The 26,577-nt window shown below is 35.9% G+C and overlaps 1 protein-coding gene across 1 annotated transcript in view; it reads left to right on the top strand.

The window, feature by feature from the left end:
• BEND2 (BEN domain containing 2) overlaps window positions 1-26,577 on the top strand; it is a 48,346-nt gene that overhangs the window by 10,773 nt on the left and 10,996 nt on the right. Inside the window, 9 exon segments of the mRNA XM_011363049.1 lie at window positions 3,348-3,419; window positions 10,254-10,419; window positions 11,617-11,653; window positions 11,655-11,770; window positions 13,378-13,503; window positions 16,172-16,297; window positions 19,139-19,258; window positions 20,510-20,617; window positions 25,355-25,492. Of these exon segments, the coding sequence (XP_011361351.1) occupies window positions 3,348-3,419; window positions 10,254-10,419; window positions 11,617-11,653; window positions 11,655-11,770; window positions 13,378-13,503; window positions 16,172-16,297; window positions 19,139-19,258; window positions 20,510-20,617; window positions 25,355-25,492 (1,009 nt within the window).

Genomic DNA, 26,577 nt, shown 5'->3' with positions numbered 1-26,577 from the left:
TGTATTTAACCTTTGGCATTTTAATGATGATGTGTCTTGGTGTGGGCCTCTTTGGATCCCTGATTTTTGGAATTCTCTGAGCTTCCTGGGGTTTTATGTCCATTTTCTTCACCAGGTTGGGAAGCTTTCCATCATTATTTCTTCAAACGGCTGTTCAGCATCTTGATTTTCTTCAGTTACGCTGATCAGATGGATATTTGGACCCTTAATAATGTCCCATATTCTCCTTAAATTATTTTTAAAGTCTTGGCATCTTATCTCTTGCTGTTCTGATTGCATGTCCTTGGCTTTCCTGTCCTCTATATAAGGCATTTGATCCTCCTCTTTATTCACTTTGTTTATTCCATTTAATATACTTCTCATCTCAGATAATGTGTTCTTCATTTCAGACTGGTTCCCTTTTATAATTTCCATTTCCATTTTTTATGTTTTGTTTTTAAATCTCTTTGTTGAAGTTCTCACTGAATTTAACCAAAAGTCCATTGAGCATCTTTATAACCAATGTTTTGAACTCTGCATCTGTTAGATTACTTGACTCCATTATATCTGGATCTCTGTTCTGTTCTCTCCTATGGTTTCTGCTTCTTTGTCTTCCCATTTTGGCTGCCTTTCTGTGTCTGTTTCTATGTACTAAGCAAAGCTCCTAAGTCTCCTGGTCTTATTAGTGAGGATTTGTGAAATAGGTGTCCAGTGTCACAGTCCTGAGAGGAGTTCAGCTGCATGCCAAACTTAGCTCAAGCTTCTACCCCTCCAGGGTCACCTGTTAAGAGTCAGCAAGCAATCCACAGATGCTGAGCTTATAGTTGCCTCAAAAGGCCACATCAGAAACCGAGACCAGATGCCTCCAGTGTGAGTCTCAGCAAGGAGCACCTGACTTGCTGAGGATACACATGAATGTGGCTTGGGTGGGGCTGCAAGTTGGGGGAGGCGGGGTTTCAGGGGATCCTCTGGGCGAGCGACCTCTGTTATCCAGTTTGATGAAGTCACGGCTATGGCAGCACTGTGTCCGCACACAAGGAAGCGGGAGGGCTCAATAGAGAACAATGGATACTGCCGGCACTTCTGTACAGAGTGAATCTCACTTGGGTCCTCACTCCGACAATATCTCCCTGTAAGTCCCCAGTGCCCCCTGGGCACAGCGGAATTGGCACTGGTGCTCAGAGCAAGCAGGTCCGTCACCACGAACATGCATTTGCAGCCCCTTTAAGAGGCTTCTGCTGCCACAGCCTCCATGTCATTCAGCCACTTGGGACCAGGCAGCCCAGCGTCCTCTTCCTGTCCTACCTTCTGCCATTGCAGGTTGCTTTCTTGGATTGCTCTCTAGTTGTATGGCTTGTTCACCCCAGGCGATTTTCTCTTGCTGCTGCTCCTTGTTTCCATCACAACTTCTATTTGGTTGCCAGAGGGATGAACAGAGCCTCTATCATCTATGCCATTTTTTTTCTCCAATACATATATATTAGACTGAATATTTATGTATATTAATTGCTAATTGCCAAGTATATTCATATTTACTATCATAAAGAAAAATGATTTAAATTCCTTTTAGCCTTCATATACTGTGGAGTTACACTGAAGTCATGAGCTCAAGAAATATTTCTCTCTTGTGAATTTGTATGCTTCGCTTCCTTAACAGTGAACACCTAACAAGACAGTGAACACTTAACCATTTTATTTCCCTGTTTTCCTTATCTAATAGGAAGTTCATAGAAGTTTTGTACCCTGTTCAGTATCTTTTCTAATTTTTGAAATAATTTCAGATTTACAGAAGAGTTGCAAAAATTTTAGAGTTATCATGTATACACTCCAGACAACTGCCCTTAATCTTAATTTACCTGTATAACTTAAAATTATGGTAATTGTATAACCACAGTGCAGTTTTCAAAACCAGGATATCAACTGCAGTCCTTGTTTGAATTTCACCACTATCCCTCCTTCTCCTGTCCTTTTTCTATTCCAGCATACAATCCGGTATCCCATATAGACTTTAGTTGTGTCTCCTTAGTTTCTTCCAGTCTGTGACAATTCTTCATTCTTTACTTTTCTCTCATGGCCTTGACATTTTTGATGAGTGTACTCATCAGTTATTTTGTAAAATATCTCTCAATTTTGGTATGTCTGATATTTTCTCTTGAATAGATTGAGATTATGCATTTTTTGCAAGAACAGCACAAAATGATATTGTCTCTTCAGTGAATCATATCAGAAGTACATGGTGTCCACATATCTTTTTGCTGGTGATGTTAACGTTGATCACTTGGTTAACATGATGTCTTTTGGATTTTTGCCCTGTAAAGTTACTGTTTTTTCCTTTGTAATTAATAAATATATTGGGTGGATGGGTACTTCGAGACTATGCAAATATACTGTTGCTTCTCAAGTTTTTGCCCACTGGTTGAGTTAGCTCACGGATTTTACCTGCAACATTCACTATCGTGGTGTTTGCCTAATAGTGACTCTGAATTTCTCTCATTCCTTTGTATTAATTAGAATTCATTTGTAAGGAAGAGCTGTCCTTTCTTTCTCATTTATTTATTTATTCAATTATATATTTTATATTAATATGGACAATAAATGGCATTACATTTATTATAATACAATAAATTTATGTTTATTACATTTATTAATTACATTTATTAATACAATAAATGGCATTTATTATATTTTTTGAGTAATAATCCAATTTATAATTATTTTATTGATGAAGTTTTCTAGCATTGGCTATTGGGAGCTGTTTCCAGTTGGTTCCTGTTGCCTTTTGACATGCTTCTACTTTTTCTGGGCATTTTATTATTTTTTGACATCATTAGATGTTCTAGGCTCATTTATATTTTCCCTGTCACAGCCCTAGAATTCATCTCTCTCCAAAGAGCTCTGGTTCCTTTTAGTGCAGAGTGGTACTTTGAAACCAAGATCTGTATACTATATGTGTTCACTGCTACTCTTGTGTCATTGATCTGAGGCCCTCTTAGTGGACAGAGCTAGGAAAGAAATGTGTGTATAATAATCTATCCATACACATAAATCTATATTTCTATAATACTTTTTATATATATTATAAACTGTGTTCATACTGATACTTAGCAGCTTTTATTAAACCTGGATTCTTATATAAAACTTCTTTCCTTACCCACACCCCCTTTTAATCAGCTCTTACCTTTACATTCTCACATGAATGTGGATTTTGGTTTTACTTTATCTCTTTCTGAGACTTCCTAAATCTTTTTGGAATGTAGGTGAAAAAGAAACAATTAAAATAGATATATAAAGTGTTATTTTTTTTCAAGTGCTTAATTTGGCTCTTAGTGCTATGAAGCATTAACTATTTATTTTTATAATTTTAATAGGGAAATGCATCTGACATTTTCTCTGGTGAAGATCATCGAAACCAACTTATGAAACTCCAACGCTCTTGTGAGGTATGAATGTTATGTCTCCTAAATGTAGTTTTCCAAAATATTGATCTAAATTTTTCTTTACCTCATTTGATGTCATTTTACTATTAATAGAAATTTTGCTCTACTAAGTTCTGTATGATTATCACTCCACTGTGATACATTAAAAAAAATTCTATTTGGAATAGCATCCCTAGGTAAAATAATAAAAATGTAAAATAAAAATAATGACTATTGTAGCTAAAAAAAAGAACAACCAAAACTGCTCAAATATTGTTGTTTTTTTTCATCTAGATTTCTCAATATTGAATTAATTTTCTCTATAAAATCTTTAAAAGAAATTGCCTAATTTGGATAAAATTTAGTATGTGCATATTATTTAGTATGTAAGTGCATGTCAAGATATCTCAATTGAAACAATCGCAGCCTACTAATGTTTTTACAAGAGTATATCTTACATAGTTTTACGGGAATTTTGTAAAAATTAGCATGTTGGTAAAGATTGATAAAAGTATGTAATTATCAAGGATTTTGTGAGTAGCACACCCTAGAGGTAATGAAAGTTTCTTTTTTAAGAAGTATTTCTGTCTTGAATAAAATAAGCTACTTTGAAAAGTAAAGAATATTTTTGTGAGTCTTTATCATCATTATCACTGAGAACAGAAGTACAATGGTTAAAGGGAATATACCGAGTCTTCTGGGGAAGGATGTACAGAGGGTGGGCTGTAGTGGGGAGGGAGGGGGCTCTGATTTTGAGCAGGGCTATACCCCAGGCTTGCCTCGCATAAGCATCCATGACGACCTAGGTGGACACTGCTCTGCCAGGGCCTTCTGAGCGGTCACGCAGGATGTGGATGCGGTGGGGTATAGCAACTACGTTAAGAAATGCTCAGGTTCCAGAGTCACCCCTGAAATGGGGTATAAGGGACCCACTCTGTTTCTCCTGATGTGCTAGCTGTCTCCTTTCTTCAGCTTCTTTCCTCATCAGTCTGGACCACACGGTGCAGCACTTCCATCTTTTCTTTTTCTTCCTATCCCCGTATCCTCTTTAGGAGAACCTCGGTCTTGTCCAGGCTGGGAAGCAGAGGGGAAGATTTCTGCTGGGACCCGTCTGCTGCCCTGTAATCCTTCAGCAGCTCTCTAGTCAGCTCCCTGTTCCATCCCCCACGAACTCCAGACACCCCAATCCTCGCCTCTTTTTTAAATGGAGAAATTAGAAGGTGTGGAGCAGAAATTCTTCTGTCTCGATTCCTCTCCCCACAGTCAACAAACTTGCCTAGGATCCATCCCTCCAGGTGCAGGCCTTTTTTTTGTATTTTATTTTAAGTGAGCTGACCCCTTTCAGTATTTCCTGTAGTGCAGGCCTCATAGTGGAGAATTCCCTCAATTTTTGTATGTCTGGAAAGGTCTTTATTTCACCTTCATATCTAAAGGAGAGCTTGGCTGGATGCATTATCCTTGGCTGGTAGTTCTTTTCATTTAATAGTTTGAATATTTGATTCCACTCCTTTCTGGCTTGCAAGGTTTGTGCTGAGAAGTCCAACTGTGACTAGTAAAAATCAACTGTTGTTTCTCTGCTGTTCCCACTTTTCTGCCATCCTTGTTTCTCTGCCTTCTGCCCTGATCACTGGGCACTGCCGCTGGCCACATGGAACTCACAGCACTCTCAGGTAGGGCTGTTCAGGGAAACCACCACTCCTTCTCCCCTCCCCCTCCTCCTATAGGGAGCTCCAGCTGCACGAGGCAGCTTCTTTGTTCCTCCCAGTCCACTGCCTGACACCCAGGGTTCTGACCTGTGGTAGCTTTTATGCACAGATCCCATGCTCAGATGTGCTGGTGTACAGTTTGGATGTTTTTTGTTGAGTTTTAGGTGTTCAGCTTATTGTTGTTTCAAGGGGAGCGATCTGGGAATTTCTCTCACGCCACCATTTTTAATCCGATGGAGCACTTAATTCTTTTCCATTTAAGGTACTTATTGATAGGAATGTAGTTGTTACCATTCTTTTTTCCTATTTTTGATACATATTTTTCCTTCTTAAAGAAGTCTTTCCAATATTTCCTATAATACTGGCTTGGTGGTGATAAATTCGTTTAGCTTATTTTTATCGGGCTTCAACTCTAAATGATAGCTTTGCTGGATTAAGTATTCTTGGTTGTAGACCCTGGGTTTTCATCACGTCAAAGATTTTGTATGTCTATTTCCTTTACCAGGTTAGGGAGGTTTTCAACTTCTTGCTCTCTGTTGTCTCCTTCTGGTACCACTATAATGCAAATATTGTTACATTTGATGTTATCCAATAGGCTCCTTAAATTATCTTTATTATTTTGGATTCTGTTTTTGGTTGCCATTCTAATTGGGTGTCCTCCGCTACTCCATCTTTTATATATCAGTGATTCAATCCTCCACTTTCTCCACTCTGTTGATTCTCTCTAATATACGCTCATCTCAGATTTTGTATTCTTCATTTCTGATGGTTCCCTTGTATAATTTCCATCTCTATTTTTATGGGTTTTTTTTATTTCTTTGTTGAAGTTCTCACTGAGTTCATCTACTCATCCCCTAAGTTCATTGAGCATCTATATAACCAGTGTTTTGAGCTCTGCATCTGGTAGTTTGCTTGATTCCATTTTTCCTGGAGCTCTGTTCTGTTCTTTCATATGGGACATACTTCTTTGTCTCTCTATTTGGGCTGCTTTTCTGTGTCTGTTTCTATGTACTAAGCAAAGCTCCTGAGTCTCCCCGGTCTCATTAGTGTGGCTTTGTGTAGTAGATGTCCAGTGGCACAGTCCGAGAGGGGTCCAGGTGCAGGCCAAGTTTAGTCCCAGCCTGTGCCCCTCCGGGGCCACCTGTTAAGATTCACCAAGAAATCTGATATCTGTGCTGTGTTTATAGTTGCCTCAGGAGGCCATGCCAGGAACTAAGGCCGGGTGCCACCGGTGTGGGGCTTTGAGCTGCTCATCAAGGAGCACAGGGCATGTCAAGGATCCTACTAGATGTGGCTTTGGTAAAGCTGCAATTTGTGATGAGCAGAGTTCAATGATGTCTCAGCTATGGTGGTGTTGAGTCTGCACACTGGGAAGGGGGAGGGCTCAACAGAGGATCAATGGATATTGCCAACACTTCTTTCTGGGAGAAAATCTCACCTCCAGTCCTTCCCTGAAGCCCGACAACTCAGCATGCCCCCTTATGTCCCTGGTGCCTCCCGAGCAGGTGAACTGGCGTTGGAGCTCAGACCAAGCAAGTCTGTCACCGCTAATGTTCCGTTGCTGTCATGGCCCCTTTAAGAGGAATGTCTGCATCTGCCGGCTGTAGCTATCACAGCCTCTGGCTCACTTAGCCACATGGGACCGGGCAGCCTTAGGTCTCTGCCCTGTCCTATGGTTACAGGGTGATTTTTTATGTCTCTCCCTAGTTGCAATGCCTCTGTTCATACAGACCCCAGGTGACTCTGCTTGTTGTTTGCTCTGTGGTTCTTCACATTTCTGGTGTGTTTCCAAGAAGAGATGAACAACGCTTCTATGCTCTACGCCATCTTGCCCCTCCCTTCTTGTGTCAGTTTTTCGCTCTGGTAGAATTTTTTTTCTCCATTTCCTCCTTTCCATACACTCCATTCCCTCTATCTGGAATGACTTCTAATTGGATGTGACAATTTCTACATCATCCATGTTGCTTAATGTTTATCTCATTTTCTGGCTCTTTGACCTACCTATGCACGGTATTCTGAGAAATACCCTTGACTTTATTTTCCTGATGTTCTATTAATGTTTTTTGGCAGAGTAAATCATATTTAAATTTTTCAGTAATTTGTTTTTATTTTCTGATTGTCTTTATTTTATAGTGTTATAGTCTTGTTTTATTGATGTGTGATATCAACCTGAATCTCTTTGAGCATACGATTTGGATTGTTATAAGTGTTCTTCTGTTTTTGAAATTACATCTTTCTTTTCTAAGTTTATTTGTTTTTTACAATTGCTCCTTTGCTCAGTCTGAATCTACTTGAACCATTCCCTATTCACCAAAGGTTTTGATTCAGTACAGTTCTGACTTTCAAATCTATGACTTTAGCCTATGCTGCTCTCCACAGCCCCAGAATCATGCATGTGTCTAACTGCCTGCTGGAGAACTCTATAATGTTCTCCAGCAGGCAGTTAAATGTACAAAATCATCTATTCTACATGCCCTCCCTCAAGTTAAGTACCATCATTTCCTTAATTGTTTAAGCCAGAAATCCAGACATTGTCCTTGACTAGTTTCTTCCCCTTTTTCCAATTTACCAAGTCCTGATGGTTCCTTCTTCTTAGTATCATAAAAACCAGTTTCTTTTCCATCTTAACCATCATGACCTTGATCTAGACCCTCATTATTTTCATTTTAATCTTTTCTAAAAATGAGTCTGCCTCATGTCTTTCCCATGCTTGAGTTTCTATTGCTCTCAGGGTAGAAATCTAACTATGATACAACTTGTCTCCCCAGCCTCCTTTCCCAGCACTTTTCCCTCTAAATCTCATACTTTGCACTAAACTTTAAATCATTTCCTAAATATAATATGCTTATTCATGCTTTGATATTTCTGAATATGCTTTTTCTTCTGCCCTGTTTGCCCTTCCATGCATCTTCCCCTGGAGAGCAATTTCTCATCTTTTAATTCTCAATACAGATATCTTCTCTGAAAAACCTGCCATGACTGCTAGCCTGAGTTAGGTCCCTTTTTTCTGTGCACACTTAACTTCCCGTTCTTACCTGTGTCATGTCACTGGTAATAAGAATAATAATAGATGACTGAGCACTGTTGGGCCAGTCATCATATAGTAGTTACTATTATGTTAATATGAACATAATACTATAGCACCTTATTTAGTCTTCAAGAGAATTCTGAGATTTTCATCCTAATTCTATAAATGAAGATATCAAAGCACAGAGAAGTAAAGTAACTTGACCAAGGTCACAGAAACAATATGGCAGAACTGTAGTATTTAAACTCAACCGTGTTCCCCTAGAGCCTGCATTACTTACCTCAGTGCTATAGGCCAGTGGATCTCAGGCTTGAATCGTGCATCAGAATCACCTGGGAGGCTTGTAAAAACAAAGATCACTGCCCCACTCTCTGAGTTCCCAGTTCCTTAGGTCTGGGGTGAGAGATTTTGCATTTCCAACAAGCTAGTAGGTGAGACTGATGCTGCTGGTCAATGGTCCACACTTTGAGAACCACTGCTCCAGGCTGCCAATCACTTTCTCTGTTGAAATCATCTCTTTACTTGTCCCTCTCTCCAACTAAAATGGGAGTTGGTTAGGATAGGAGCTGTTTTTTTTTTCTTAATGTCTATGTTCCCAGCATCTAGTATAGTAGTTCTGACAGGTGGTAGGCCCTCAATAAATGTTTATTGGAATGAATGAATGAGGAAATGGTCCTAGCCTCTTATTTAAGTGTATTTTTTTGCCTGAATGAAATTTCTGTGTATTTCAGGTTTTATCAGTCGCATACCTGATTGGCATATAGGGAATGTGTACTCAAAGACTTTACGAGGTTAATTGTTGATAACATGCTTTTAAAATACTTTGAAGCTAACAGTCACGTCTGTTTTATTTGGCTCACTGTTCTTTCCAGAGTGGAATGCTCACTGCCTATTAGTTCATGCCGCCATCATGTGGAAAGAAGCTCTTCGGTTTTTTAGCAGATGAGAAAATATCTTTCATAAAATAACACCTTCTTTGATGTAAAATGACTCCATCATAAATGTAATGGTTATAGGAATTGTGGTACATTTACTTTCTGAAATTAAAGCTTCTTAAAATGCCTGTGTGACATGGAGTAGTTGTACAAGAGGTTGGGCTCCTTATGTCACCAGTAACCAGATATCAAGTGGGAAACAAGGAATTTATGACAACTTGAGAATTTTTTTTCTAGCAGTTAAAATTTGGCTTAATGGTATTTTCTTATATGCTACTTTTATTTTGAAATTGGAGATACTAAAATGTTTTTTATTATTATAGGGTTTGCAAGACCTTATTAAAAGCACAAATAGGCAGGTTAACCAGCTGTGTGGAATCGTTTCAAAAATGCAACATTCTTGGGAGAAACCATCATTTTCAATCAATGTAAGTGTTATAAAAAGATTTTTAGTACTGTGTTAAACCTCAAGTTGCTAAAGATCCCAATCAGAAATGAGAGAGAGCTAATAACTGTGAGATTGGCAAGTCTGATCTGTACTTATTTTAGAAGCAGATGGGAGACTAAACCTCTTTGAAAGAATGGTGAAATTTAGTTTTGAGAAATTATGATACTGAATATTTTTGTTTGTAGCTATAATGTAGAAAATTCAATTAGAATGTAGAGTTGAATAGAAAGGAATAAAAACCATATAATACAAATTCAGCATTTATCCTTAACTTTGGAAAACGATGTTGCAAGGAAAATAGCTATTAATGCTTTTACCAACTTGTTCATTCTAATTTTTACTCACAGATGATTTATACTAGATTTGTGTCAGTTTAGAGGTCATTTGGATTTGCACGAAAATGTTTTGAGTGTATACCTCATGGAGAAAATGTAGGAACCAAAGAGAAGAACTTAACCCACTCTGTTCTCTTACCCTGGACAGGGAAATTGTAGCCTATCTTTACCAGTGCAAAGGCAGGAAAACCATGCCTCCTGGACCAACCTGTAGGAATGTCTCTTCAGTCAGCAGTACTCCCTGAACTGCAGCAGCCAGTCCTCAGGGAGAGTCTACCACTTTCCAAAACTGTCCCCACATATTCATTACAGCTCACTAGACAGTCTATTTTCTGGTCTTGCTATCCTATCCTGCTTTTGCAGCAAAGGTGCCAAAATTACCAGCAGTGTTATCTCATCTTCTCAGGCTTCCCAACAGCAGTTCTGCTACAATGAGAACCCAGAAGTTGTGCCACAAGGAGAATCCAGCTTGGCAAACACCCCTGAGATTATGAACTACTCAACTTTGATGGAAAATAACGGCATGAGCCCAGACGCTGCCTTGCCATCTCTCTGTAACCCTCCCAATTTTGGTGAGTTTGAAAGGGCATGTATTATAAATAGCATCCTTTAATCTAGATTTAAAAAGCATCCTTAACGCAAGCTAGCAGTAGCTATTTTTTTTTCAGTTAAAAATTTTATTCTGAGATAATTATAGATTCACGTGTAGTTGTAAGAAATGATACAGAGTGATACCTTTTACTCGATTTCCTCCAATGGTAACAGCTTGTAAAACTACGCTAAAATAGCACAACCAGGATATTGATGTTGATATAATCCATGCTCTTATTCAGTTTCACTGGTATTCATTTGTGTTTCTCTGCATTTAGTTCTATGCAGTTTTGTCATGTAAGGTTTGTATGTCCACCACCATAGTGAAGGTACAGAACATTTCATCACCACAAGGATCACTTGTGTTGCTCTTTTATCACCATACTTATTACCCTCTGGTAGCCCTACCCTTCCCATTCCCCAATCCCTAATTCTTGACAACCACTGATCTACTCTTCATCTTTAGAACTTTGTCCCTTCAGAAGTGTTATATAGTTGGATGTGTATAGTATATAACTTTTTGATATTGGTTTTTTTTTTTTTTGCTCAATGCAAGTCCCTGGAGATTAAACCAAGTTGTTGCATGTATCACTAGTTCCTTCCTTTTTATTGCTGAGTGGCATTCCATGGTATAGATCCGATCTGACATAGTTTATAACTATTCATCCATTGAAGAAAATTTTGCCTTTTTTTTCCTCCCAGTTTTTGACTATTAGGAGTGAGGCTGCTATGAATATTCATGTAGAGGGGATTTTTTTTTTTGTAAACAGAAGTTTTCATTTCTTTGATATGAATACTCAAGAGTTCAATTGCTGGTTATATGTTAATTGCAAGTTTAATTTTACGAGAAAACTGCCTGTTTTCCAGTGTGGCTGTACCATTTTACATTCCTGCCAGCTACGTATAAGTGATCCACTTTCTCCGAATCCGTATTTCTGCTCTTTCCATTTTTCTTTCTTCATTCTTATGCTTTTATTCCTCCTTTCATCATATCCTTACTGGTAGAAGATTTCCTTTAACCTTTCTTGAAGAGTAAGTCTGCTGGGGACAAAATCTTTTAGTTTTTCTTTGTGTGAGAATGTCTTTATTTTCCCTTCTTTCCTAAAGAACAGTTTCACCCAGCATAGAATTCATGGATGTTCTTATACTACAGCCTTTGAAAACTATTTTATTTATAGAAATGCCAGAAAGAGCAGGAACCAGCCTTGAAAACAGCAGAGTCAATGTATTACACAACTTTATTGGGAAATGACAGTGGTCAAGAAACTGCCTCTTCATCTGTGTTCATCCTTCCCCATTTTAATGAGTTAGAAATGATACATATCCCAAGCAGCACTGTTTAATCTAGATTTACCAACATTCTTAATACAAGTCAGTGGTAGCTCTTTTTTAATTAAGCTTTTTATTTTAAGAAAATTTTAGATTCATGTGTAGTTGTATGAAATTATACATTGATTCCATTTATGCTTTACCTATTTTCCCCCAATGATAACACCTTGCAAAACTATAGTGAAATATCACAACCAGGATACTGACATTGATTAAATTCACATTTGTGCGTGCGTGCGTGTATTTAGGTCTATATGGTTTTATTCCATGAGTCAGTATATCTGTCCACTACCACAGTTGTGATACAGAACATTTCCATCATCACCACAAAGACCCTTCATATTGTCCTTTTATAACCATAACTACCTCCCTCTGGTCACCCTTCCATCCTACCCTGTCCCATCCTAACCTCTGGCAAACAGTGAGCTGAACTCCCTTTCTATAATTTTGTCATTTGAATATTGTTATTTAAATGGAATAAAATACTATATAATGTTTTGGCATGGCTTTTTTTTTACTAAACATAATTTCTTGGAGATTCATACCAATTATTGCATGTATCAATAGTTCTTTCCTTTTTATTGTTGAGTACTATTCCATGGGATGGATGGATAGCCGTTTGTTTTATCTCTTCACCCATTAAAGGACATCTGTAATATTTCCAATTTTTGGCTGCTACAAATTAAACTCTATGAACAGTCATGTACTGATTTTTGTGTAAATATAAGTTTACATTTCTTTGAGATGAATGCCCAAGAGGACAGTTCTGGGTCATGTGGTAATTCCATGTTTAGTTTTATAAGAAACTGCTAAAAACATTTTTCAGAGGAGCTGTGCCATTTTACCTTCCACTCATAATGTACATGATACAATTTCTCTGCATGCATTTTTTTCTCTCCATTGTTCATTCATTCTTTCTTTTTAAATTTTATTTTATTATTAGTTTCAAGTATACAGTACATTGGTTAGACATTTATGTAGTTTATGAAATGATCCCTCTGATTGCTCTTACTCTCCTCTGGCTCTCCACATAGCCAATATATTAATGCTAACTGCATTCCTTATGCCATGCTCCCCATCCCCGTGACCATCTATCAACTACTAATCTGTATGTCTTTAACCCTTCACCCCTTTCTCTCAGCCTCTCAACCCCTTTTTCTTCCTTCCTTCCATCCTTCCTTTTCTCTTTTCTTTTCTTTTTTCTTTTCTTTTCTTTTTTCTTTTTTCTTTTCTTTCGCCCTCCCTCCCTCCCTTCCCTTCCCCTTTCCTGTCTTTCTCTTCTCTTCTCTTCTCTTCCCTTCCCTTCCCTTCCCTTCCCTTCCCTTCCCTCTCCTCCCCTCCCCTCCTCTCCCCTCCCCTCCCCTCCCCTCTTCTTTCTCTCTCTCTCTCTTTCTTTTCTTCTCAAAGATCCATCCTTTCATTATATCATTTCCATTTGAAGACTTTCCCTTAGTTTTTCTTTAAAGATATGCCTACAAGGGACAAGTTCTTTTACTTTTTCTTCCTGTAAGACTGTCTTTATTTCTCATACGTTAAGGAAGGATAGTTGTGCTTTATATAGAATTAATGGTTGAGAGTTCTTAAGCACCTGAAAAATGTTCTTCCTGTAGATATGCTAGAAATAGCAGAAACCAGTCTGGAAAACAACCCTGAGACATTGAATAACCCAGCTTCACTGGGAAATGATGGAGACCAATGTTCTTCCTCTTTATATATCTGCCTCACACCCAATTTTGGTGAGTTTCAAATGATAAATATTACAAGTAGTACTATTTAATTTAGATACATGAACATCCTTAAGGCAAGCTAGTGTTAGCTCATTTTTTAAATTAAACTTTTTATTTCGAAATAATTTTAGATTCATATATATTTGTAAGAAATAATATAAAGAAACCCTTTTGCACTTTACCCTTTTCTTCCAATGATAACATCTTGCAAAATAATAGTAAAATATTGCAAACATGGTATTGATGTTGATACAATACACAGATTTTCTTGAGATGCTCCCAGTTTTACTCGTAGTAATTTGTGTCTGTTTATATTATATCACATGAATAAATTTGATATTCTACCACCACAGTTAAGATACAGAACATTTCCATTCCATACACATGCCTCACTTTGCCCTTTTATAACCACACTGACCTCTGTCAGGTCACCCTTTCCTTCCCCACTGCCCATTCCCTAATTCCTGGCAAACACTGATCTCTAATTTTTCACTTCAAGAGTGTTATATAAAGGGAATCTTATGGTATGTAATATTTGAGGATTGGTTTTTTTCACTCAGCATAATTCCCTGAAGATTCATCTAGGTCGTTGCATGTACCAGTACTTACTTCCTTTTTATTGATGAATAGTTTTCCATGTCTTCACTGTGCATTCACTCATTGGAGGACATTGCTTTTTTTTCCCCTTCATTTTTTGGTATTAGGTGTAAAGCTGCTGTGAACATCCACGTGCTGGTTTTTTTTTATGTAAATATAAGTTTTTATTTCTTTGTCATGAATACCAAGAGCGCAGTTGTTGAATCTAATGGTAATAGCATGTTAGTCTTATAAGAAACTGCCAAAAAAAAAAAAAAAAAAGGAAAAAGAAAAAGAAACTGCTAAACAGTTTTCCAGAGAGGCTGTACCATTTTTCATTCTTACCAGAAATTGTATGAGTGATCCAGTTTCTCTACATCCATACTCCTATTCTTCCCATTGTTCTTCCTCCCTGATGCTCCAAATTTCCTTCTTTCCTCATATCCTTTCTGTTTTAAGGTTTTCCTTTAGCCTTTCTATATGGGTAAGTCAACTGGGAACAGTCTTTCAGCTTTCTTTTGTTTCAGATGGTCTTTATTTCATCCTTTTTCCTGAAGGATAGTTCACATCAGATGGAATTCACGGTTGAGATTTCTTTTCTTTCAGCAGGTGAAAAATTCATAGATACAAATATGCCAGGAAAAGAAAAAAAAAGGCCTGGAAAATAGCTCTCAAACAATGCATTACCCAGCTTCCCTGGGAAATATCAGTGGCCCAGATACTGACCCTTCTCCCTCTCTGCCACCCAATTTTGGTGAATTTGAAATGGTGAATTTGAATTTGGTGAATTTGACCCTTCTCCCTCTCTGCCACCCAATTTTGGTGATCATTTAATCTAGATCCATCAACATTTTTAACAAGCCAATTGCAGCTCTTTTTAAAAACTTTATTTTGATGTAAAGATTCATATGCAGTTGTAAGAAATAATACAGAGAGATCCCATTTATCTTTTACTTATTTCCTCCAGTGATAACAACATGCAAAACTATACTACATGTAGTGGTACAACCTGGATATTGACACTGATACAATCCACAGTTGTTATTGAGATGCCTCCAGCTTTTCTTGTATCTGTGTTTTTATGTGTGGGTATATACGTTCATGTGTGTATTTAGCACTATGCCATTTTATCATATCATTAGATTTGCACACCCACCACCATAGTCAAAGTAGAAATCATTTTCATCACTCAAGGATCCATCATTATTGCCCTTTTACAATTATATACACCTTCCCTTCCTCCTAAGACCCATTCCTGACACCTGGCTACCATTGATCTCTTTTTGTTTCTGTAATTTATCTCTTCAGAAGATTATATAAGTGGCCTTACACTGTGTAACTTTTTGGGATTAGCTTTTTTTTTCACCCAGCTTGATTTCCTGGAGACTCATCCAGTTTGTAGCATATATCAATAGTTTATTACTATTATTGCTGAATAGTACTCCATGCTATGGATATACTACATTTTGTTTAACTGCTCACCTGTTGAAGGACATCTGGGGTTTTCTTTTATTCAGTTTTTGGTTATAAGGAGTAAAGGAGTTTTTCATTCCTCAGTAGTTCCTTTCCATGGTATAGATATTAAAAAAAACATTCATACATTGAAGGACATCTGTTTTTTATTCTTTCCAAGTCTCTGGATACTACACATAAAGCTACTATGAGCAATTAGGTACTGATTTTTGTGTAAATATAAGTTTTCATTTCTCTGTCATGAATGCCCAAGAGTGCAGATGCTTGGTTGTATGGTTATAGCATGTTTAGTTTTATAAGAAACTGCCAAACAGTATTCCAGAGAGGCTGTACCATTTTACATTCCCCACAGCAATGTATAGGTGATCCAGTTTCTTCCCATCCATATTTCTGATCTATCCCATTGTTATTTCTTTCTTCCTGATGCTCCAATATTCCTTATTTCATAATGTGCTGTCTGAAGATATTTCTTTAGCTATTTTGCTCTGCTAGGGACAATTAAAAATTTTTTTTCCTGTGTGTCAGAATGTCTTCATTTCTCCTTCTTTCCTAAAAGATAACTCACCCAATATAGAAATCACAGTTGAAAGTTCTTGTCTTTCAGCATGTGGAAATTTTGTATTTCTAGAAATGCAGTCAAAAGGAGAAACCATCCCGGAAGACAGCTCTCAGATAATGTATTATCCAGCTTTATTTGGAAATAACAGTAGCCCATCTGTTGCCTCTTCGACTCTCTCCATCCCACCCAATTTTGGTGAGTTTGAAATTATACATATTTTAAGTAGCACTTTAACCTAGGTCCATCAACGTCCTCAACATAAGCTAATGGTAGCTGTTTTTTAAATTAAACTTTAATTTTGTGGTAGTTTAAGATGCACATATAGCTGTAAGAAATAATGTGGAGAGAACCTGTTTATGCTTTATCTATTTCTCCCAACAATAATATCTTACAAAACTGTAATAGAACATCACAACCAGGATATTGACATTGATAAAATCCACAGATCTTATTGAGATTTCTCCATTTTAATTGTATTGATTTGTGTGTATGTATTTAGTTCTGTTTGATTTTATCACATTAGTAGGTTTGATATTCACAACCACAGTCAAGTCACAAAACATTTCCATCCCCATGTGGATACCTCACTTTTCCCTTTTGTAATCAAACTCACGTCAGCATAATTCCCTGGCAATTCATCTGACTCGTTGTGTGCATCAGCACTTCCTTCTTTTTTATTGTTGAGTACTATTCCATTGTGTGGATGTACCACAGTTTGTATATTGGCTTACTGTTGAAGAACATTTGGATTTTTTCCAGTTTTCAGTGTTACAAGTAAAATTGGTATGACCATTCATGTACAGATTTTTGTGTAAATACAAATTTTCACTTCTCTTAGATAAATGCGCAAGAGTGCAGATGCTTGGTTATATGATAATAGCCTAATGTTTAATTTTTTAAAAAACTGCCAAACAGTTTTCCAGAGAGGCTGTACTATTTTACTTTACTGCCAGTGATATATGAGTTAGCCAGGTTCTCCACATTGTTATTTCTTCTTCTTTCATTGTTTTTTTTTCTTCCATTTTGATGCTCCAAGATTTGTTTTTTCAATATTCTTTTCTGATAGAGGAGTTATTCCTCTAGCCATCCTTAAATGTGAACACCTAGTGAGATATACTTTTAGCTTTCCTTCATGTGAGAATGTCCTTATTCCCCCTTCATTCTTTTTTTAAACAGTTTGAATGCTCATTTCTTTTTTTTAGCTCTATTTAAATATAATTGACAAATAAAATTGTAATATATTTAAAATGTACAATGTGATTTGATACACATATACATTGTGAAAGGATTCTCAACATCAGGTTAATTAACACATCCATCATTTCACATATTTACCTTTTTATGTTTTGTGGTGAGAACACTTAAATTCTATTCTCTAAGCAAATTTCAGTTATACAATCATCATTATCAATCATAAGTCACCATGCTATACATCCTCAGACTAGTTTATTTTATAACTGATAGTTTTTACCCTTTTACCAACCTCTCCCTATTTTTTTTTACCTCCCCAGCCCCTGGCAGCCACCATTATATTTTCTGATTCTATGTGTTTGACTTTTTTTCTTTTTAGATTCCACATATAAGTGACAACATACAGTATTTGTCTTTCTCTGGCTTATTTTACTTAGCATAATACCCTTCAGATTTATCCATGTTGCCACAAATCTCCTTCATTCCCAAAGAATAGTTTTGCCTGATATGGAATTCATGGTTGAGATTTCTTGTCTTTCCGTACTTGAAAATATTTTATTTATAGAGATATTGGTAGAAACTCAAACCAGTCTGGAAAAGAGCCCTGAGACAACAAATTATCCACTTTTATTGGAAAACAACAGTAGCCAAAACATTTCCTCAGTATGTTGCTGCATTCCTCCCAGTTTTGCTGAGTTTGAAATGATACTTATGACATGTAGCATATTTAATCTAGATTCATCAACATCCTTAGTGCGAGATAGTGGTAGCTTTTTCTAATTAAGGTTTTTATTTTTAGAAAAATTTAGTTGCACATGCAGTTGTAATAAATAATACAGAAAAATTCTGTGTTCCCATTACCCAAATTTCTCCAGTGGTAACAACTTGTAAAGTGATAGAAATTATCACAACCAAGATGATGACATGATACCATTCACAGATAATACTCAGATGTCCCCAGTTTCACTGTATTAATCAGTGTGTGTGTTTAGCTCTGTACAATTTTATCACATATTCTCTACCACAGGCAAGTCCCCTGTGGTAGAGGCTATGTGATCAGAAATGGTACCATCACCACCATAACCCCTCATATTGCTCTTTTATAACTATACCCACCTCCCTCCAGTTGACATTTCCTCCCACTCCTACCCCCTGTCCTGTCTCTAACTGCTGGTAGCAACAGATCTGTTCTCCAGATCTGTAATTTGTCTCTTCAGCTGTTATATAAATGGAATCATGTGGTGTTTGAAATTGGCTTCTTTCCCTCAGTGTAATTCCCTGAAGACTCATTTAACCACTCCTTTTTTATTGTTGAGTAGTATTTCATGGCATGGATGGATGTACCAGGAAACATGTACATGTTCACCTGTTCAAAACTTCTAGGTTTCCTGTTTTGGGCTGTTAGTGGTAAAGGCTGCTATGAATACTCATTCATAGTTTTTAATCTTTCTTCATTTCATTCATTTCACTCTTTCACACAAGTTTTCATTTCTCTGGGATGAATGTCCAAAAGTGCAATTTCTGGTCCTTTGGTAATTGCATCCTTAGTTTTTTATATGAAACTGACAAACTGCTTTTCAGTGTGGCTGTATCATTTTCCATTCCTGCCAACAATGTATGAATGATCCAGTTTTTCTGCATCTGTATTTTTCTTTCCATTGTTCTTTGTCCTTCTTGATGCTCCAAAATTCTTTCTATTATATCCTCTCTGTTTGAAGATTTTCCTTTAGCCATTTTAAAGCATACATCAGTTAGTGACAAATACTTTACTGAAGGATCATTTCATCAAATACAGAATGTAAGGTTGAGAGTCTTTTCTAGATTTTGAAAATATTTTCCTTATAGGAATGGTGGTCAGAGCAGGAACCAACCTAGACAACAACATTCAGATGATGAATAACCCACCTCCCATGGAAAATGACAGTGATCGAAATGCTCCATGTTTCTTTATCCCTGCTGATTGTGGTGAGTTTGAAATGATACATATTACAAGTAGCACTGTTTAATCTAGATTCTTTAATACCCTTAGTAGTAGCTTTTCTTAATTAAAAAATAATTTAAGTTAATTAAAAATCAAAAGTTTTATGTTGAGAAAATTTTAGCTGCACATGCAATTGTAAGAAATAATACAGAGAGATCTTGTGCACAGTTTACCCAGTTTCTCCCAATGATAACATCTCACAAAACCATAATACAACATCACAACCAGGACATAGACATTGATGCAATTGACAGATACTATTGAGATGTCCTCAGTTTTATTTGTGTTCTTATGTGTGTTTATGTATGTGTGTTTATGTTTGTGTGTGTATGAATATTCAGTTTTATATAATTTCATGACATGAGTAGGTTTCCATATCTTCCATCATAGTTAAGATTCAGAATATTTCTATCTTCACAAGGATCTTACCTGTTGCTCTTTAAAACTCACATTCACCTTTCTCTTGTCACCCTCCTACCCCTACCCTGCCCTGTCCTTGCCCTTGGCAACCACTAATCTGCTCTCCTTTATAATTTTGTCATTTCAAGAGCTTTATGTAAGCAGACACACATAATATGTAACCTTTTGTGATAGTCTTTTTTCATTCTGCATAATTTCCTGGAGTTCCATCTAAGTGGCTGAGTATACCAGTAGTTCTTTCTTTTTTATTTCTGAGTACTATTCCATAGTATGGCTGTACCATGATTTGTTTATCTGTTCGCTGGTTGGAGGACATCTGGGTTGTTTTTAGCTATTGGGAGTAAAGCTGCTATGAACTCTCATGTGCAGGTTTCTGTGTGAACATAAGTTTTTCATTTCTCTGGGATAACGCCGAAGGGCACAGTTGCTGGGTCCTATGTTAATGGTATGTAGAGTTTTGTAAAATATTACCAAACTGTTTTCCAGTGTAGCTGTACCATTTTACCTTACCACCAGCAATGTTTGGAGTGATCTAGTTTTTCTGCATGCATATTTCTGCTCTTTCTGTTGTTGTTTCTTCCTTCTTTATGCTCCAAGATTCTTTCCTTCATCATATCTTTTTAGTTTGAAGATTTTCCTCTAGCCATTTTTAAGGGTAGGCCAACCAATGATAGTTCTTTTTTAAATGTTTTCCTATGTCTTTATTTCTCCTTCATTCGTGAAGGATAGTTTTGCTTGACATAAAAATGATCATTGAGATTTCTTGACTTTTAGCACTTGAAAATGTTTTATTAATCAAAATGTTGTTCAAACAGACTCTAGCACAGAAATGCAGCCTGAAACCATGATTCACACAACTTCAGTGGAAAATGGCAGTGACCAAGATAATGCTAACGCATCTTTCTTCCTCACTGCTGGTTTTGGTGAGTTCAAAATGACACATATTACAAGTAGCACTCTTTAATCTAGATTCATCAACATTCTTAATATGAATTCTTAGTGTTAGCTCTTTCAAAATTAAACTTTTCACTTTGAGATATTTCAGAATCACATATAGGCACAAGAAATAATGCAGAGAGATCTGGTGCACCCTTTGCCCAATTTCTCCCGATAGTAATATTTTATAAATACATGACAACTAGAATTTTGACATTGATACAATCCACCAATCTATTCAGATGTCCCCAGCTTTACTTGTATTTATTTGTTTATATGCGTATTTTGTTCTCTGCACTTTAGTGACACGTTTAGGTTCAGGTGTTCATCACTACACTCATGATACAGAACTGGTCTATCACCTCCAGGAACCCTCTTGTTGCTTTTTTATAACTGCACCCACCTTCATGTCATTGCTTCCCTGGCTTCATCCCTAACCCATCCAACTACTGTGTTCTCCTTCTTTATAATTCTGTCACTGCAAGAATGTTATATTAATGGACTCATATAGTATTTAATCTTTTGGGATTGCTTTTTTTTCATTCAGCGTAATTCCCTGGATATTTAGCCAACTTGCTGCATGTATCAGTAGTTCCTTTTTATAAGACACTGGCAAACTATTTCCAGAATGACTCTACCATTTTAAATTCCCACCAGCAGTGTATAAATGATTCAGTTTCTTAGCATCCTCATTAGCATTTGGTGTTTTCACTATTTTTTTTTTATTTTAGCTATTCTGATAGGTGTATAGTAATACTTTGTTGTGGGTTTAATGTGCATTTGCCTTTGGATAATAATGCACAACATCTTTCCATATGCTAATTTACCATCTGTATGTCCTTTTCTCTGTAATGTCTGTTTCCTTCTTATAGTAATATTTATGTTTTTACTGTTGAGTTTTGAGAGTTGCTTAGATATCTGTAGATACTAGTCTTTTGTTGAATATGTGGTTTGCAAACATTTTCTTTTTGTCCACAGCTTGCCTTTATATCCTCTACAGGTTTTTTGTTTTGTCTTGTTTTGTTTTGTTTTGTTTTGCAGGGAGAACATTTTTAGTTTTCACAAAATTTAATTTATCAACTTTTCCTTTTGTAGATAGTACTTTTGGTATTAAGTCTATGAATTCTTTGCTTAGTCCTTGATACCAAGTTTTTCTTTTCTTTTTTTTTTCTAAAGATTTTATACTTCACATTTCACATATAAGTTTGTGACCTATTTTGAGCTAATTTCATATAAGGTGTGAGATAGGTTGAGGTTCTTTTTTTTTATTTGAATAACTTTCTTTCTTCCTTCGAATTGATTTTATACCTTAACCAAAAATTAATTAGACATATTCATGTAGGTCTAGTTCTGGGCTCTCTATTGTGTTCTACTGATCTATATTCCTATTCCCCTGCCAAATCACAATGTTGTGATTACTGTTGTTATACAGTAAGTAAGCCTTACTATCAGGTAGAATGATTCTTCCTACTTTATTCTTTTTTCAAAATTGTTTTAGTTATTCTAGGTCCTGTGACTTTCCATCTTAATTTTAGAATAACCTTGTTTATGTTTCCAAAAATCTTGCTCTAATTTTGATAGGAATTGCATTAATCCTACACATCAACTTGAGAAGAGTTGATATCTTTAGTATGTTGAATCATCTATGAACATTGTAGCTTTGTCTGTATATTTATTAAGGTTTTCTTTTATTTCTTTTTGTAATTTTTAGGATACAAATCTTGTCCATTTTTTAAAAATAAGTTCTTACCTAAGTATTTTATTTTCTTTGGAAATTTTGTAAATGGTATTATATTCTAAATTTTGGTTAATACATGTTCATTGTTAGTATATAGAAATGAGCCTAAATTTTGAGTATTGATCTTGTATCCTGTGACCTTGCCAAACAGTTTTAGAAGTCTTTTTTGGTACTTCCTTGGGATTTTCTACATAGCCATCTTTCTTATATCATGCCATCTGCAAATAGGGGCCATTTAATTTCTTTCAGTCCAATCTGTATACCTTTTATTTCCTTTTCTTGCATTATTGCTATGGCTAAAATTTCCAGTGTTATGTTTAATAAGAGTGGTGAGAATGTAGATCCTTGCCTTTTTTCTGATCTTACAGGGAAAGCATTATCTTTCACCATTTAGTATGATGCTAACTGTATGTTTTTGATAGATGACCTTTATTAACTTGATGTACTTTCCCTCCTCCTAACTTGCTGAGAGATTTTTAAAATCATGAATGGGTATAAATAATTAATATTACAATGGACACATTATTGGTTTGTTTTGCAAATATTTGATTAAGAATTTTTGTGTCTAAGTTCATGAAAGATATTGGTTCTGTATTTTTCTGTTTCTTGTCCTGTCTCTGTCTGGATTGGGTATTGGCATACTAAACTTATAAAATGAGTAAAGATTTCCTCTTCTATTTTATGGAAACATATGTGAAAAATTAGTGTTAGTTCTTTAAATGTTTGGTAAAAATCTCCAGTAAAATCATTCTGTCCTGTAGATTCCTTTTCGGAATTTCAAACTCAATTTCTTTGATGGCTATAGGACTATTTAGATTATCTGTGTCATCTTGGTTGAGTTTTGGCATTTGTAATTTTGGAGAACTTGGTCCCTTTCTTCTAAAGTATCAAATTTATGAGTGTAAAGTGGTTTGTAGTATTCCCTATTATCCTTTTAATGGCTACTGGATTTGTAGTGATATCCCGTTTCATGACTTGCATCATCTTTTTTTACTTTTTTTAGGTCTTTCTAGAGGTGTGTTTGCTTTATTAACCTTTTTGAGGCATCAGTTTTTGATTTGTTGATTTCCCGTTTTCATATTTTTAGTTTCATTGCTTTCTGCTCTTTATTGTTTCATTCTTTTTGCTTAGTTTGGGTTTATTTTACTTTTCTTAGTTTTTGGTGTAGGAACTTAGACTATAGATTTGAGACCTTTTCTAATATAAGCATTAGTGCTATAAGTTTCACTTTCAGTATTGCTTTAGTTGCATCCCATATATTTTGTGTGTTGTATTTTCATTAAATCTTATGTGTTTTATTATTTCCTTGGAAACTTTCTCTTTGATACATGTATTATTTATAAGTGTGCTGTTTAATTTTCAAGCATTTAATGATTTCATCATATCTTTCTATTATTGATCTCTAGTTTGATTCTATTATGGTCAGAAAATGTACTCTATGTAATTTCATTTCTTTTAAATTTGTTGAGATTTTTTTCTCTGGCCCAGAATGTAGTCTATCTTGGTGGATGATCCATAGGCATTTGAAAAAAAATACATACTTTGGATTTTTTTTGGATGGAATGTTCTATAATGAGGATCCTGTTAGTTGATTGTGTTCTTCAGGTCTTCTGTATCCTTACTGATTTTTGGTCTGGTTGGTCCATCAGTTGCTGAGAGGGTTGTATTAAGGTCCTCAACTATAATTATGGGTTCAATAATTTCTCTTTTCAGCTCTTTCAGCTTTTGCTTCATGTATTTTGAGACTCTGTTGTTTGGCATATTGAGGATTATTATGTCTTCCTGGGGGTTGATTCTTTTATCCTTATTTGTCTTTAGTAACTTTCTTTGCTCTGAAACCTACTTTGTCTGATGTCAGTATACCTGATCTGCTCTTCTTTGATTACTGTTTGCATGGTATATATTTTTCCGTCCTTTTACTTTCAATCTACCGATGTCATTGAATTTGTAGTTTCCTGTAAACAGCATATAGTTGAGTCTTGTTTTTCTAATCTACTTTATCAATTGCCTCCATTTAATTGATATGATTATGTTATTTACATTTAAGGTAATTATTGATAGCCTAAGGCTTATGTCTGCCATTTTATTATTTTTCTCTTCATTTTCTCTGTTTCTCTGTTTTTCTTGCCTTCTTATGGGTTACCTAAACATTTTCTAGTATTCCATTTTGATTTATTTATGTTTTCAAGTATATTGCTTTGTATAGTTTTCTTAGTTGTCACTGTAGGCGTTACTATATATGTCTAATGGTATCAACATTTTACCACTTAGAATGAAGTGTTGAAACTTTAATTCCTTTGCCCTCCTCACTTTTAACTATTATTGTTTAGATGTGAGATGGTGTTTTCATTTTTGTTTCAATCATCACATATGATTTACAAAACTCATGATAGTATTGTATTTACCCATATTTCTGCTCTTTCTGTTCGTTATTCCTTTTATTGTTGAATAGTGTTCTGTGGTATCGGATTTACCACAGTTTCTTTAACCATTCTGTTAAAAGACATCTGGATTGTTTATAGTTTTTGACTATCAAGAATAAAGCTTCTAGGAACATTCATGTCTTAGCATGACACTCAGGTTTTTGTGTCATCAAGGGCTCTTATTTCTCTGGGATAAATGCCCAAGAGTAAAATTGCTGTGTCATGTGGTAATTGCAGGTTTAGTTTTATAAAAAATTGCCAACTGTTTTGTAGTGTGGCTGTTCCATCTTCCATCTCCCCCAGCAATGTATGGATGATTGAGTTTCTCGGCATGCATACTTTTGCTCTTTCTATTGTTCTTTCTTCCTCCCTGATGCTTCAAGATTCCTTCTGTCATCATAACTTTCTGTTTGAAGATCTTCCTTTAGCCATTCTTTAAGAGTAGGTCTGCTAGTGACAAACACTTTGTTTTCTTTTGTCTGAGAATATGTTTATTTCCCCTTCATCTCTGAAGGATAGTTTGCTGGGTATAGAATTTACAATTGAGAGTTCTTTTCTTTTAGCACTTTTACCTATAGAAATATTGCTAAGAGCAGAAAACAACATGGGCAACAGCCGTGAAACAGTGACTCACCCAACTGTAGTGGAAAACAACAATAGCCAGAGTTCTTCATCATCTACCAGCTTCCCTACTAATTCTGGTAAGTGTGAAAAGACACATATTACAAATAACACTATTTAACCTATATTCTTCAACGTTCTTGATACAAGCTAATGTTAGCTTTTTGTTTTCTGTTTTGAGGGCTGGTTTTAGGTGATGTTCATAATGATGACTAACATTTATTGAGTGTGTATTATTTGCAAGGCACTGTGCTAATCAACTGACATACTTCTTCTCTGTTAATATCCCTCATGGATGTAGGTACTTTTATTATCTCCATTCCCAAAGTTACAGAGCTTATGAGTGACAGTTCTGGAACTCTAACCTAGTTTTCTCTGACTTTAAAGCTTGTGTTCTTCAACAGTTTCCTGTATTGCCTGCCAAGTCACAGTGGCCAAGATGAGGAGACCCCATGTTTTGTGGCCTTAAAGGGCAAGCCTCTCTAATATTTTATAGTTCCTTTGTGTCTCTACTTCTAAGTAGCTAATCTCTTATTAATATCCTAGTGCAGGGCTCAGTAAACTTTTTCTGTAAAGGATAGTAATAATTTTAACCTTTGTGGGCCATCTCATGTCTGTCACAACTACTCAACTCTGTTGCTGCAACATGAAAGCAGCCACAGATGCAGGTAAATGAATGAATGTTGCTGGGTGCTAATACAACTTAATTTATAAAAATCTGTGGTGGGATTGACCTGTGGAGCATAGTTTGCTGTCTTCTGTTCTCGAGACCCTTTTCTTTTAAATTATTTTGTTACCCAAACTGGAAGAAACTTCAAAAATTGTACTATTTGTTCTAAATGGGTACTATGATATGCTGTTGTTAGAAGTATAAATTGGTGAAAACTTTCTGAGGGGTAATTTGTATAAAAATCCGTAGAACTATTTATGCTAATTGACTCAGTAATCCCACTTCTATCTGAAGATATATTTTTAAAAAAATATTTGTATTAAAATTTTGGTACAAGAATGTTCTTTACAGAATCACGAAGAATTAGAAACAGCCAAAAAAGCAACCATAGGGAATTAGTTAAGTGACTCTTGGTATATTCACAGTATGTGAGACGGTAAAGCATAATGGTTAAGAGTATGGTCTCCTGAGTCAGACTGCCTGGATTCAAATCTC

The sequence above is a fragment of the Pteropus vampyrus genome, unplaced genomic scaffold (assembly GCF_000151845.1).
Source record: "Pteropus vampyrus isolate Shadow unplaced genomic scaffold, Pvam_2.0 Scaffold81, whole genome shotgun sequence".
NCBI lineage: Eukaryota > Metazoa > Chordata > Mammalia > Chiroptera > Pteropodidae > Pteropus > Pteropus vampyrus.
This window is presented reverse-complemented; position numbering and strand designations above follow the sequence as displayed.